Source organism: Colobus angolensis, unplaced genomic scaffold, assembly GCF_000951035.1.
Source record: "Colobus angolensis palliatus isolate OR3802 unplaced genomic scaffold, Cang.pa_1.0 Scaffold64, whole genome shotgun sequence".
Classification (NCBI taxonomy): Eukaryota; Metazoa; Chordata; class Mammalia; order Primates; family Cercopithecidae; genus Colobus; species Colobus angolensis.
In genome coordinates, this window is record NW_012120043.1 from 2,216,363 (window position 1) to 2,231,192 (window position 14,830).

Below are 14,830 nucleotides of genomic sequence, written 5' to 3' on the forward strand. Positions count from 1 at the left end.
CCTCCCAGAGTGCTGGGATTACAGGCGTGAGCCACCGTGCCTGGCCACGCCCAGCTAATTTTTTGTATTTTTAGTAGAGATGGGGTTTCACCTTGTTAGCCAGGATGGTCTCGATCTCTTGACCTCGTGATCTGCCCACCTCGGCCTCCCAAAGTGCTGGTATTCCAGGCGTGAGCCACCGCGCCCGTCCCTGAAGTGGTTTTAGACTGAGAAGAAAGTTGCAAAGCACCGCGCAGAGACTTTCCATGTGGCTTTATTTCACCGCAGTACCCTGATCTGAACCAGGAGGTGGGTGGAGCTGTGGCCTCAGCGGTATATACGTCCCATCCCATCACTGCCATGAGCCCTTGCGTCTTCTGTCTCCCCCATCTGGGCTGATCCCTCAGTGCATAAGGAAAGCTGGGGGGGGTCTCCCATGGTCTGGCCTTTGGAGGAGAGCCCACTGGGGTCTCTGTGGCACCCCTCAGTCAGGCTGGGCTGCTCCTCAGGATCGTGCTGAGGTTCTGCGTCCCGGCAGGAGCCCCACAGAGGGGGCTGCGTCCCGGCAGGAGCCCCACAGAGGGGCTGCGTCCCGCTGGGCCTTGGGAGGCTCGTGGCAGCTGCGTGTCTCACTCCGGTGATGCTGGCCTTGTGTTTCGTCAGGTGGCGTCCACAGGTGCTCTGCTGGTTGCTTTTTCTCTGCCCTGGGAGAGGCTCACTGAGGCTGTGTGGCTGCCTGGGCTGCCTCTGACGCGCCCTGTGGACTGCAACATCCAGCGGGTCGCATCTGCAACTGATGATTGCTACGGCGTTTGCCTCATGGGGATTTAAAAAAGAAATGGTTCATTTTTATAAAAAAGACATGGGCTGGCCAGGTGTGGTGGCTCAGGCCTATAATTCCAGCACTTTGGGAGGCTGAGGATGGTGGATCACCTGAGGTCAGGATTTTGAGACCAGCCTGATCAACATCGAGAAACTCCGTCTCTACTAAAAATACAAAATTAGCTGGGTGTGGTGGCTCATGCCAGTAATCCCAGCTACTCGGGAGGCTGAGGCAGGAGAATCCCTTGATTCCCGGAGGTAGAGATTGCAGTGAGCCGAGATTGCACCATCGCACTCCAGCGTGGGCAACAAGAGTGAAACTTCGTCTCAAAAAAAAAAAGACATGGGCTCTCGCTGTTTCCCAGGCTGGCCTCGAACTCCTGGCTCAAGTAGTTCGCTCACCGCACCCAGCCTGTTGTGGGTTTATATCAGCACAGTAGCATGCAGACGCGATGTGGAAAGTGCACAAGTGTTCCGGTGGTGTGCAGTTGGTCTCTGATTCTCAGTGATGGATGTGGAGTCGGAGAGGCTTGGGTGGCCCTGCTGGATGTGAACCTGCCTTTGACGTTGGCCTTGTAGAGAGAGTGAAGGGCAGGGTGCTGGACAGGGAGGGGTCTGTGTCAGGCCAAGGAACTTGGTTTTAGGTGTGGCAGGTTCTGGGCTATGGCGCGGCTGCCCAAGTGGGCTAGCCCAGTGGTTTTTTCCCCATGGTACAGATGGGGAAACAGGCCCTGTGGAGGCTCCATCACCTGCAGTCACGTACCAGGCCTTTGCCAAAGCAGGACTCTCAACCAGGCTGGAGCTCCCTGGCTGGAGCAGTACTGGGAGAATTCTGGTGGTCCTGCATAGCGCGGCCTGAGGGGCTTGGGGTGTGTTGAGGGAAAAAATGAGGAGACACATGGGGCGGCCGTTTGCTCTAGGGTAGGAAAGAAGCAGGGCCGGGGGCCATAGACTCCATCCCAGCCTCTCCCTGCTCTCAGCGTGCCAGGAATAGGTCCCCGGCAAGGTCTGTCCCTTCTGGTCCAGGGTCTAGGAATGTCTCTGGTCGTCCCCCCTGGTGGTGGGCTTGGGAGTTGCACCAGTTGGGAAATGAAGAGGTGGGAAGTTGATGGCATCGCTTGTCTGGGAAAAGAGCGACGGGCTCACGGGGTGGAGGATGGCTCTGCATCTCAAACCTCCCTCTCTCTCTCTCTCTCTCTTTTTCTCTCTCAGGACAAACATCACGATGCTGCTCATGAAATCATCGAGACCATCCGGTGAGTACACGGCCTGCAGCGTGTTGTCTTCAGAGCCCGGGGCCGCTTCCGTGGACACCTGTGCCCTGCGGACTCTGGTGTGGGGATGGCTTCCGCAGGGGCGGATTCCTGGGGGTGTTGCGAAGCGGATCGGGGGACCCAGGGTCAGGTAGAGCTGCTTCCTCCAGCTCTGTTCCTGGCCAGTGGGTGCAGAAATCCTGAGCTGGTGGAGTGTCCAGTGGGTCCTCCAGGGGCGTTGCACCGCCTTCCTCTGTCTCCTTGTCAGTCTCCCCACTGTGGATTTTGGGCTGACCTTCACCCTCACGTGCCTTTGACGGCCTCCTGTGTCTGCCCCTTACAGAGAGGAGCGTTCCGGGAGTGACTTGGATAGGCAGGAGGGGGAGGCCATCCCGTCCTCGTGAGCTCCAGCCTGGGCTCCAGGGTCTGCAGCGACAGTGTAGGGAGGCCCTCCGGGGGCCTCTCTGCTGCCCACTGGGAAGCTGCCCATGGTGGCCAGCATTCTGCCTGTCTCAGGTGCTCAGGGTGAGAACCCTCATTGTGTGGCACCTGCAGGGAGGCCACGTGTGTCCGTGTGGCCCTGGCGTCTTGCTGGGCTGTTCCTTGGCATGCTGGGTGTGAGGACACCGCCTGTGCACACGCCCGACATCTGCCCAGGCCTGCAGCTGCCACAAGGGCCACGCCAAGCTGCTCTTGGCCGGTGGCTTTGTGCCAGGCCCTGGCTCCTGAGGCCTGTGGTTCACTGTTGGGGCCCGGCAGCCCCTCCCCTGGCCAGGGTGTTTGAGGATTCAGTGAAATCGTTTGTGTAGGTCGGCCAGGGTAGGCCTGACCCAGGGCCTGTGCTTAGAACGTGGGATCTGGTTTTTTTTAATGTCATGATCTGTGGACCAGGCAGTGGAGTAGGGCCCCTTTGTTCTTCGTACAAGAATCCTGGTGTTATGGTTGGAGGGAGGGCTCTGGATCAGGCAGCTGGGCCCCAGCCCAGCCCCCGCCCAGCCTCTGCCCAGCCCCAGCCCCAGCCCAGCTGCAGCATGCTCCTGGCAGCCAGCCGCCTCTCTCTGCCTGGGTTTCTCTTACTGCAGTCAGGGGCCAAGACTGTGCTGGCGTGGGCGTCTGTGGGTGCTCCTCACATAGGGCCCTGCAGTCTTTTTAAGGACGCTCAAGCCGTGTGCACTGGCTCACATCTGTAATCCCAGCACTTTGGAAGGCTGAGGCAGGGAGATTACTTGAAGCCAGGAGTTCGAGACCAGCCTGGGCAACTTGACGAAATCCTGTCTTTACTAAAAAAATACAAAAATTAGCCGGATGTGATGGCGGGTGCCTGTAGTCTCAGCTAGTTGGCTGAGGCAGGCGAATAGCTTGAACCCAGGAAGTGGAGGTTGCAGTGACCCAAGATGGTGCCACTGCACTCCAGCCTGGGCGATAAGAGTGAGACTCCATTGCAAATAAATAAATAAATAAATAAATAAATAAATAAATAAGAATGTGCAGCTGGGCATGGTGGCTCGTGCCTGGACTCCCAGCACTTTGGGAGGCTGGGAGGGTTGATCACTTGAATCTAGGAGCTGGGGATTGGCCAGGCAACATAATGAGACCCCATGTCTACAAGAAAGTAAAAAATTAGCTGGGCATGGTGGTGCATGCCTGTAGTCCCAGCTGCTTGGGGGGCTGAGTTGGGAGGATCACTTGAGCCCAGGAGGATCACTTGAGACCAGTGGCACTGTGATTGTGCCACCGCCCACCAGCCAGGCAACAGAGTAAGACCCTGTCTCAAAAAACAAAACCCAAACAAGAAAGAGTGCTCCAGTGCTGTGGCTTGCTTCCCCAGGTCAGTGTTGTCTGTGCAGGTTCTGCCAGTGATGCCCAGACGCAGTCTCTCTGGGTTAGGGTCTTGGTGCAGCAGGTGTGGAAGCCCCACTGTGACCAGGCTCTTGCTGGTGGGTCTCGAGGTGCTCAGGCAGCAGGTGAGTTGCATCTGCTCCCCATGGGAAGTGGCCCGCACAGGCTTCTGGGGTCGGAGGAGACCCCGGGCCCCCGGATCTCAGGCGGTGACGGTGCGGGTGCCTCGCCGAGGAGACCCCGGGCCCCCAGATCTCAGGCGGTGACGGTGAGGGTGCCTCGCCGAGGAGACCCCGGGCCCCCAGATCTCAGGCGGTGACGGTGAGGGTGCCTCGCCGAGGAGACCCCGGGCCCCGGATCTGAGGCGGTGACGGTGAGGGTGCCTGCTAAAAGAAACCCCGGGCCCCGGATCTGAGGCGGTGACGGTGAGGGTGCCTGTCTGGCTGCACGCTTTCCTTCTGTAGGGCTCGGAGCTGACTGTCTTGTTTGAACCTTGTGTGTTTTCTGGGGAGTGCATCTGGAGCTTAAGTGTTGTAGGGAGCAGGGGTCCCGGCACAGGGGTGCACACCAACACCTGGGCATCCGTGGTGTAGGCAGAGGCCTCGAAACGCAAACCCCCTGGAGAGGCTGCTTTCTGCTATGCGTCCCCAGCACATGACCAGGGTTCTCAGGGTGTGACGCTGCACAGACCTTTTCTGTCTCACTTCCCCCAGAAACATTGATGACGTTCTTACACAGCAAACACCATTCAGTCCCCACACGGCCAGTGTCCCAAGCATGTCCTTCCACAGTGGTGGTGTTTTCTTGGGTCAGAGTCGCGTTCTGCTGCTCAGGCTCGGGTGCAGTGGCGTCATCTCAGCTCACTGCAACTTCCACCTCCTGCGTGCAAGCAATTCTCCTGCCTCAGCCTCCCAAGTAGCAGGGATTACAGGTGCTTGCAACCACGCCCAGCTAATTTTTGTGTTTTTAGTAGAGATGGGATTTTGCCATGTTGGCCAGGCTGGTCTCAAACTCCTGGCCTCAAGTGATCCAGCCCCGTGGCCTCCCGAAGTGCAGGGAGGGCTGTTGTTTCAGGATGGTTTGGCCGTCCCAGGCTCTCCTTGTTTGGATGTCCACTTGAGAATCAGCCTCTCCATTTCTCCAGAAAAGCCAAGTGGGCTTTTTCTAGAAATTTGTTTGAGCCTGCAGTTCAGTTTGGGGAAAGGGGTGTTTAAACAATGTCACTCCCAGGTATTCCTGTTTCAGTGCTTTTTTTTTTTTCGAGGCGGAGTCTCGCTTTCTGACCCAGGCTGGAGTATGGTGGCATGATCTCGGCTCACTGCAACCTCCATCTTCCAGGTTCAAGCAATTCTTCCTCAGCCTTCCAAGTAGCTGGGATTACAGGCGCCCACCACCACGTCTGGCAAATTTTTGTATTTTTAGTAGAGACGGCGTTTCACCATGTTGATCAGGCTGGTCTCGAACTCCTGACCTCGTGATCCACCCGCCTCAGCCTCCCAAAGCACTGGGGTTACAGATGTGAGCCACTGCGCTCGGCCTTTGGTGCTCTTTTATGTGGCATTTTGACAATCCTTTGCTGCCAGTATGTGTAAACACTGCTCCCTTTTGTCTGCCGGCCTTGCCTGTGCTGAGCTCTGGCGGCGTCCACACGTATCCCTTAGCGTGCTCTGTGGCGCAGAACCACGGGACTGAGTGAACACCATACGGCTGCTCCTTTCAGGCTGCTTGCTGCTTGAGTGTTTTTCTTGCCAAGTTGCTCTGGCCAGGACCTCCTGGACGATGTGATGAGAAGTAACTGCAGACGGCCTTGCTCGCGTCAATCTCGGGGGCCTCGCTCAGTGCCTGGGGCTTTTCGTGATCTGCGTCGTGGGGTCCCCTGCCAGTGTCGTCCAGGTGTGCAGGTGTTGACCAGGCTGGGGAGGGGTGACGAGAGGCACCAATAATCGCAGAGGGCAGGTACTGCAGCCCTTCTGACAGGATGCTGTGTCTCAGTGTGGAGGGGTCTCGGGGGCACCTGAACCTGAGGTTGGGTCCTGGCCAGCTGGTTGGAGTCTGTGGCCGGGTAGGGACTTGGTGTGGGGTGGGGGCAATGAAGCTGCTCTCGGAGTTCCGGAAAGCTGCCAGCTGGACTTAGCAAGTCGAGAGGAGTGGGGAGCAGAGGCCGAACCCCCATCCCTCCCTGTTCCCTCCTGCAGACCCGTAGGCCAGGTGGCTGGGGAAGGTGGGCCTGCTGCTGTCACAGTGGCTCGGTGACTGATCCCATGCCGTTTTCAAGTAGAAGGCGTGCTCTTCCATTTCTGGCCTCTTGTGGGTACTGTCCTGATGGCACCGAATGCCGTCCTGCATGCTTTGCCACCTGCACACGTGGGGCTGCTCAGATCTCTGTCCTGGTTCCTTTGGTGAATTGCAGTGACTAATTTTAGAGTGAAGCAGCTTTTCCTCCCTGGGAGGTGCCGCGCGTGGTTGTGAGGTGCCACTGTGCAGTTCCCTCACGTTTTTAAGGGATTGTGGGGTGTGTTGGTAGGGGATGTTGGTCGGCTGTTTCCTTTCTTGTCCTTTCTTTCCAGCCTTTGTGTCTCTGGTTTTGGTGTCAGGATGATGCTGGCTGCATAAAAACTGAAAAAGTTTCTGTAGGTTTAGTGTCGTGTCTTGTCAGTGTTTGATGGAATTCACCAGTGAAGCCGTCAGGGCCTGGAGCCGTCTCTAGGAAGCGAACTCTGACAGCTGTAGAGCTGCGGAGCTGTTGTTTCTTCTGTGTCGGTTTCGGTCATTCGTGTCCCTCGGGGGATGTTTCATTGAGGCTGTTGGATTTGTTGGTATACCATTTTCTTTTGTTTTTATTGTGGAGACAGTCTCGCTCTGTCACCCAGGCTGGAGTGAAGTGGCGCGATCTTGGCTCACTGCAGCTTCAACCTCCCAGGTTGAAGTGATTCTCCTGCCCCCAGCCTCCCAAGTGCCAGGGACTACAGGCATGAACTACCACACCTGGCTCCATTTTCTTAGTATCCCTGATTCTCCTCTTACTGTCTGTAAATTCTGCAGGGATGATGCCCCTTTCATGATTGGGTCTTTTTTTTTTGAGACGGAGTCTCACTGTGTTGCCCAGTCTGGAGTGCAAGGGCATGATCTCGGCTCAATGCAACCTCCGCCTACTGGGTTCAGGCAGTTCTGCCTCAGCCTCCCAAGTAGCTGGGACTACAGGCACGTGCCACCACACCTGGCTAATTTTGTATTTTTAGTACAGGTGGGGTTTCACCATGTTGGCCAGGCTGCTCGCAAACTCCTGACCACAGATGATCCACCCGCCTTGGCCTCCCACAGTGCTGGGATGACAGGCGAGAGCCACTGCGCCCGGCCTTCATGATCGTTTTCAATATGGTATCAGGATCCAAGTGAGGTCAAAGAGTTTTAATGGGCTGGTTTGTTTCCGTCTCTTCATCTATGGCCCCCTCAGCCTCATTTTTCCTGGCAGTGTTTGTTGATGAAGCTCTGCTGTATTTTGAGATTAGTTAATTCTTCAAATTCCAGTTGGCTTTATTTTATTTATTTATTTATTTTTGAGATGGAGTTTTCGCTTTTGGTGCCCAGGCTGGAGTGCAGTGGCGCGATCTCAGCTCACTACAACCTCCACCTCCCAGGTTCAAGTGATTCTCTTGCCTCAGCCTCCTGAGTAGCTGGGATTACAGGCATGCAACACCGCGCCTGGCTAATTTTGTATATTTAGTAGAGATGGAGTTTCTTCATGTTGGTCAGGCTGGTCTCAAACTCCTGACCTCGTGATCTACCCACCTCGGCCTCCCAAAGTGCTGGGGTTACAGGCGTGAGCCACCGCGCCCGGCACCAGTTGACTTTAGTTTCTAGTCGATCGGTTGCTTTTTGAGCTCTGATGTGGCCAGTGGGCCCCTAGACCAGCCCTGTAGCAGGTGCGTTCACTTAGCTCCCCAGAGCCACCGGTATGTGGCCTGGAAGCCATGTAAAATCAGTGTACTTCAGTGACAGCTTCGTGGTGCGCATCGTAGCCTGAGTTTTGAAGTCACGCCTCCCTTCTCTCTCCACTCTGAGTGGAGTGGTAGGGATGTTTGTTTTCTGTTGGAGAGGATGCAGTGTTTAAGAACATGCTGGTAATGCTCAAGATTTTCACGCCTGTAATCCCAGCGCTGTGGGAGGCTGAGGTGGGCGGATTGCTTCAGATCAGGAGTTCGAGACCAGCCTGGCCAACATGGCCTAACCCCGTCTCTACTAAAAATACAAAAATTAGCCGGACGTGGTGCCGGGTGCCTGTAATTCCAGCTACTTGGGAGGCTGAGGCAGGAGAATCACTTGAACCCGGGAGGTGGAGGTTGCAGTGAACCAAAATCACAACAGTGCACTCCAGCCTGGGCGACAGAGCGAGACTCTGTCTCAAAAACGAACAAACAAACAAAAAGACAAAAAACCAAACCAAAAAAACCAAACCCCTCCTGATCGTTTCTGCTGCTGTGTTTCAGATGGGTCTGTGAAGAAATCCCGGACCTCAAGCTTGCTATGGAGAATTACGTTTTAATTGACTATGACACCAAAAGGTAAGCAGAGTCCTGCCCAGCCATTCCGCTCTGAGGACAGACTTGGCTCTTGGGGAGGACAGGAGGACGCATCCTATAATTAGCTCTTCTTAGATGGTGCAAGCTGATCTGAAATTTCCTTTTAGAGTTGGCCGTGGCCACCGTAAAGTTATTTTGGTAGGAAATGTTGATCAGCTCTTGGCAAAGGCTGTCAGAGGCTGGACAGAATTGGAAACTCCGGTTGTGGAAAGTGGGATTGGCATGTGTGGAGTCAGCCCGCGCTAGTGATGGCTCTTTTTATAGCGGGCGGCTGACGGCCAGAAGTCCGAGTTCCTGCCTGAGGCTGCTGGGAGGGCCTGGGCGACCTTAGGCTCCTTGGCAGCTCTGCTTAGATCTCCGCTGGGTTTCGTTAGTCCCTCTGTCTCCAGCCCTGTGGCTGTTAGCAGTTTTGCCCTGGCAGCTTCTGGGTCTTGGAGGAGGGTCTTGTGGGTGGAGAGGGGCAGGGCTGTCTCTGGAATGCTTGCTTGGAAGTGTTTTGTTTTTCTTTGAGAAGGAAGACATTCCAGGCTCACGCCTTTTTCAGCTCTGGGGAGTCTGAAATCAACAGAGTAGTCCTCCGCCAAGGGCTCTGCTGTGGTGAGCTTAGGTGAGCCCCTCTCCACAGAGAGTCAAGCCTAGAGGGCCCTGGCGTCCTCCCAGGCTGAGCACATGGCTGCACTTGACCTGCTCTCCGGCCTCGCTGGCGTGTGGGAGGGGCTCCTTTGTCTGTGGTCAGAGGTCTCAGCCTCGGTGAGCCTTGAGATCCTGTGTCCCTCCCTCAAGCCCTGCCCATTCCCTGGTCAGCACCCTGGTACCCCACAAGCAGACAAGCGCGTTGCTGGCAGGGTCCTCCATGCCGACCCGCTGCCGTGGATTTCACACCACCTGCCCCGCAAGTCCGGGCCTCTCGCCACCCCTCATCAGGCGTGATGGCGTGCTGGGCCCTTCCCTGGTTTAGTATGAAGGCTGTGATGCAGCGTGCAGGTACACGGCCGCATGGCAGGGTCCACGGGGAGGGGCCTGCAGGGCCCTGCACAGAGCTATGTCTCCGTGGAGTTGGGGCGCACTCACCCCAAAGCTCTTTGCACCCTGTGCTTTCGGGTTTTCACGGAGGCTTCTTGGAGACTTGCTTGATGATTGCCTCCATCTCTCTCTAAGCTTCTTACTGCAGCTTGGGCTTTACCCCACCCAGGACCTTACAACAAAAGATGCTCCCGTCACCTAGAAGCTCCCAGTGATCAGGAGCTTTATTAGGAACCGGAGGCCCCTCGGGTGGGTGGGTGTTGTTGGGCTGAGCCGTTTCATGTTAACCTGGGGCGCTTATGGCGCCTCACTTGCGTATGGCCAGCGTCTGCCTTGGCTCTGAGCAGCGAGCGTGTCAGACGCTGCGCTCACGGCGCTCCTGCGCGTGGGTGTGTGGCGTCCTTCCCCTTCGCGTGGGATGGGCTTAGCCAAGGCTGGAAGGACGTCAGGGACAGGCTGGGCAGGGGTAATCGTTGGAGCTGGGAGGACCACCTGAGGGACCGAGCCATCAGGGCTTCAGGCCAAGGACAGCCCAGCTCCTCCGAGCACCTGCATTTGCACATCCTGCCAGGGAGGCTCTCTTCCCGGGAGTGTGCACAGATATTTTGGGAGGGTCTGGTTGTCAGGGTTGAAGGCGGTGTGTAGAAGTGAAAACACAGGAAGGGCCAGCACTGCTCCCCGGAGCTGTGGGGAAGGCGGGAGGCAGTAGGCTGGCTCTGTTGGATCATCCGGCCCTGGCCAGATGCTGCTCATGGACCGAGGCCCACACGGTGCCTGCTGGCCCTTCACACCACCTGGGCTACCTCCACCCGCGTGTCCTTCGTCCTCCGGATGATCCAGGTTCTGTGTGGCCGTGCTCCCGGGGCTGTCAGCTGGCTTTTGTTCTTAAGTTCTCTTGCTTTATCCCCTGCAGCTGCTGCTTAAGGAAAGCGTGAACCTGGCCTTTGGAGCACAGGTTTTCCTGTGAGGAAGGGAAAGTGTGAACCTCGGGCACACACTGCCCAGGTGAACTCAGGGCTGCCAGAGCGAGGCAGGAAGAGCATGAGGCTGGGGATGGGGCGGGAGCAGGGGTCTGATTGTGCAGCCACGTCTCGGAGCATCTGCCAGGCTCTTGGGGTTGCCCTTGGGAGGAAGCTGCCTGAGTGCACGTGGAGGCGGCGGAGGAAGGAGGCGGAGGAAAGTCCCAGCTGCGCCCCGCCCCCTGCACAGGTGCAGGTCCCCTCGGTGCTGGGGACTGGATTGTTCTCTGGTGGGGACTGTCCTGGGCACTGCAGGGTGCCGAGCAGGGCCCCTGTCTCCTGTTGCTTGCCTCGCCATGTTCCTGGGGTCCCTGGTGAGAGCCACTGTGTGTGACAGTGAGGTTATCCCTCCTCCTCCTGTCTCTTGGTCTGCTCTGGACACCTTCTGAAGTGGTGGGACAGATGCTCTCGTCCACATTTTGCCAGTGGGTCCAACAGGCTTGGGAGATGAGCAAGTTATCCCAGGTCGAGACTGGACAGACGAGGCCAGGCAGACCCTGCAGCAGGCCTGCCCCCACCCTGGAAGCCCCTCTGAGCCTGGGCCTGGGCGTGGCCTGTGTTTCTTGTGGCTCACATGCCCCACAGACAGTGGGCGCTCCCTGGAGCACAGGTGCCCCCTGCTGCCCGGTTGGCCCTGCCCTGGATGCTGTTTGGCGCAGGCACTTAGGTAATGAAGGATTGCCCTGTGGCTAGGGCTGAGCAGGGCAGAGCTGCTGCCAGAGGACTGAGTCTCATGGTGGACCCTGCTGTGCCATGTCTGACGTGACACACTGCTGACGTGTGAGTGAGTCGGAGCTTTTGAAGGACACGTGCACAGAGCAGTGCAGGCGTGGGTGGGGCACCCTCCTTTCTGCAGTGCTCCCGCCTCTTGCACCTGCCCAGTCAGAGGCCCAGTGATCCCTGGGACCCCAGCCATTCACCTACCTCTGACGATGGTGGCTGTCCCCAGCCAGGGCAAGGAAGACCCTCTTGGCCTGCCCCAGGGGTCCCTGCTGTTGGGCCGGCCTCAGTCCCCCTCGAGCCCTCTTTCTCTCCTCACGCCTCCAGCACACCTGGACCTCGACTTTGTGTGGGGAACCTGGGCAGGTCCACACTTTCCTGCACCAGACTCTCGGCCGGCCTCCTCGCCTGTGCGTCAAACCTGAAATCTCCATCAGGGTGGAAAGTGAGGCTTCTGCCAGAGGGGTCTTGGCCAGCTGGCTAGTGGCTGTCCAGGCAGAGACCACACCTTGGAGCCTGCCCTGTCCGTGTGCTGTCCCCTCCTATGCATGTGGCTCGCTCTGGCCCGTGTGACCAGGGCCTTCCCTTGCCTTTTTCAGCTTCGAGAGCATGCAGAGGCTCTGCGACAAGTACAACCGTGCCATCGATAGCATCCACCAGCTGGTAGGTGGCTTACCCCTGCCCAGGCGGTCAGTAGTAGTGCTGGGCTCCCAGACCCCTTACGTCACCACCTTGTGGCACAGGGCTCCCCTTAGAGCCCCCAGGGATTGGAACGTGCAGCATGGGGGGACCATGGTCTGTGGATGAGTAGTGTGGGGGCTGCTGCGGCTGGGCTGTGTCCTCATGGGCCATGCCAACTGCGTGCTGTGGCCATGTGCCAACGCAGAGCCGTCCGTGGTTTGTGTGCTGAGGCAGGGCCCTGAGGGTTATGGTGTCTGCACATGCCTCTGCAACCCTGGGTTTGTGGCCGCGGCCCCAGCAGAGGTGGGTCCCTGTCCTCCCCGGCTGTGTGAATACCGGCCTTCCCCTTGTACCTCCCCCACACCGCCTGCCTTCATCAGGCTGGATGCTGGCCTGGGCTGCACGCTTGGGCACCCCGGTCCTGCCGTGTCTCGTGAGGCTTTCCTCACAAAGGACGGGGGACACAACGAGCTGGGGTGTAGCAGGGAGGGGACCGTGCTGCTTCCCATGTTCTAGAAGGCACCGGGGGGCCCCTGGGGCATGAGGGCAGGGAAGCTCTTTCTTGAAGGTCTTGCTGTGGAGGGAGTCCTGCTGGGGGCGGCATGGGCTCACTCAGCCCTCCTGAGTGGGGCTGGGCTGTGCCACCCCATGAGCCTGCCACCCTGCCCTGGCTTCCCTTCACCACGTGCATGCAGCTCTGAGGCCCCTAAGAACTGAGCTGGCCGGGGCCAGAGGGGACCACCTCAGCCTGCTGCAGGCGGTGGGAAGGGAGGCGGGGTTCCAGGTGGTTGAGTCAGATGAGGTGTGGTAGTCTCAAGGCTTTCACGGGGCTCGGGGCACCTGATGGGGGTCCCTTGGTGCCAGCGCCCCTGCCCTGCTGCCTCGGCCCAGAGGAGGGATGGTGGTCTCGGTGGTCTTGCCGGTGAGGAGAGAGGCCTGTGGTGGGAGGAGGAGCCTCCTGGGACCCCTCTGAGATGGGGCCTGTCTCTGGGGATGCTGTTTTGCTGCTTGTAGGAAATGGGGCTGGGTTGGAAACCGACCTGGGAACCTGGCGGCCACCCCACAGGGGGACGAGAGGCCCTGTAGCCAGCTCCCTGCTTCTGCTGGGAAAGGGCCTAGGTCTCAGGTGGAGGGGCTGGGCAGCCTGTAGCCGTGCAGTTTACGTGACATGGTGACATGGCCACCCTCCGTCCGCAGTGGAAGGGCACCACGCAGCCCATGAAGCTGAACACGCGGCCGTCCACCGGGCTCCTGCGCCACATCCTGCAGCAGGTCTACAACCACTCGGTGACTGACCCCGAGAAGCTCAACAACTACGAGCCCTTCTCCCCTGAGGTGTACGGGGAGACCTCCTTCGACCTGGTGGCCCAGATGATCGACGAGATCAAGATGACCGACGACGACCTGTTTGTGGACTTGGGGAGCGGTGAGTGTCGTCCGCCACGCCCGGCTGCTGTGCACTTCCAGGCCACACGCTCTGTGCCTGACCCACACCTGCTTGGAGAAGAGTTTAACAGGACTCGCGATGTCGGCGTGGACGGCGCTTCCTTTTCCCGGCCCTTCTGTCCCGTTGTGGGTCCGTTCCTTTCCCCAGCCCTGACCTTCCCCGGAGCCCGGGGGTCTACCCAGAGGAGAGAAATCGCAGGAACCCAGTTGTTCCCAGACCAGGCCCATCCTTCCAGGTGCCCAGAGACTCTGCTTTTCCCCTGCTTCCCACCAGCTGGGGAGCTAGACCTGTGCTCCTCTGTCGCTCACTCCCAGAAGCTGCCACTCGCTAGCATGGGCCCCAGCCCAGTCCCCACCCACACTACAGCCTACTGCGGTCCTTCCCTGGGCACATCTGCTCCCTTTGCAGAGGCTGGAAAGGTCTCATGCAGAGGAAAACCCCAGGTCCCTGGGCTCGTGGAGGCCTCTCGCCTTCCCTGCATCCCCAGCCTCCCTCAGTACCCCTGCGTCTGGGCCATGCCCTGCCCCTCCCAGGTTGGGGCTCAGGGTGGCCTCGGTGAGTCCCCACAGACCACCTCCCACCTGCTGGCATTCTTTCAGCCTCTCCCTGCACTCAGAGTCTGACAGGCGACAGGCTCTGCTTGTGAGGTGTCATCACCTCTCAACCACGGTCAGGGCCCCTTGAGACCAGGCCCCGGGTGTAGGTTCCCGGCCCTGTCTTGAGCCCCAGCATGGCCTGGCTCTTCAGCCCCGGCGTGGCCTGGCCGAGGCATAGATGAGCGGTCAGCTCAGGAACAACCTCATCAGCCTGACTCGTTCTTGATGGGACTACCCCATCCAGGCAGGGCTGACGGGGCCACCCGCCGACACGGGTCAGACGGCGGAGGCCCCTTCTCCACAGTGTCTACACTGTCTCTGGGCTGCGCGGACCTCGATGGACGTGTGAACCTTGTGCCTGCAGCCATGCGAGTCCCACATCTGCCCCACTCCACAGTCCTGGCTTTGACGTGGGGGAGGGGCCCCGAGGGCAGGGACCAAGAGGACTTTGCACAGACCGGGTGTGGCGGCTCACGCCTGTCATCTTAGCGCTTGGAAGGCTGAGATGGGAGATTGCTTGAGGCCAGGAGTTCAAGACCAGGCTGGTCAGCATAGCAAGACCCCATTGCTGTTTACTTATTTAAATTTATTTCCAAATTTTAAAAATGCAATAAAAAGAATGTATATTGGCTGGGTGTGGTGGCTCACGCCTGTAATCCCAGCACTATGGGAGGCCAAGGCGGGCGGAGCTGAGCTCCTGAGGTCAGGAGTTCGAGACCAGCCTGACCAACATGGTGAAACCTCTTCTCTACTAAAAGTACAAAAATTAGCTGGGTGTGGTGGCGCATGCCTGTAATCCCAGCTACTCGGGAGGCTGAGGCAGGAGAATTGCTTGAACTTTGGAGGCGGAGGTTGTGGTGAGCTGAGATCA

The 14,830-nt window shown here is 58.4% G+C and overlaps 1 protein-coding gene across 1 annotated transcript in view; it reads left to right on the top strand.

The window, feature by feature from the left end:
- Positions 1 to 14,830, top strand: part of DOT1L (DOT1-like histone H3K79 methyltransferase) — a 64,645-nt gene that overhangs the window by 10,950 nt on the left and 38,865 nt on the right. The window contains exons 2-5 of the mRNA XM_011964115.1: positions 2,014 to 2,057; positions 8,381 to 8,455; positions 11,835 to 11,898; positions 13,114 to 13,342. Of these exons, the coding sequence (XP_011819505.1) occupies positions 2,014 to 2,057; positions 8,381 to 8,455; positions 11,835 to 11,898; positions 13,114 to 13,342 (412 nt within the window). The remainder of the gene's footprint in view (positions 1 to 2,013; positions 2,058 to 8,380; positions 8,456 to 11,834; positions 11,899 to 13,113; positions 13,343 to 14,830) is intronic.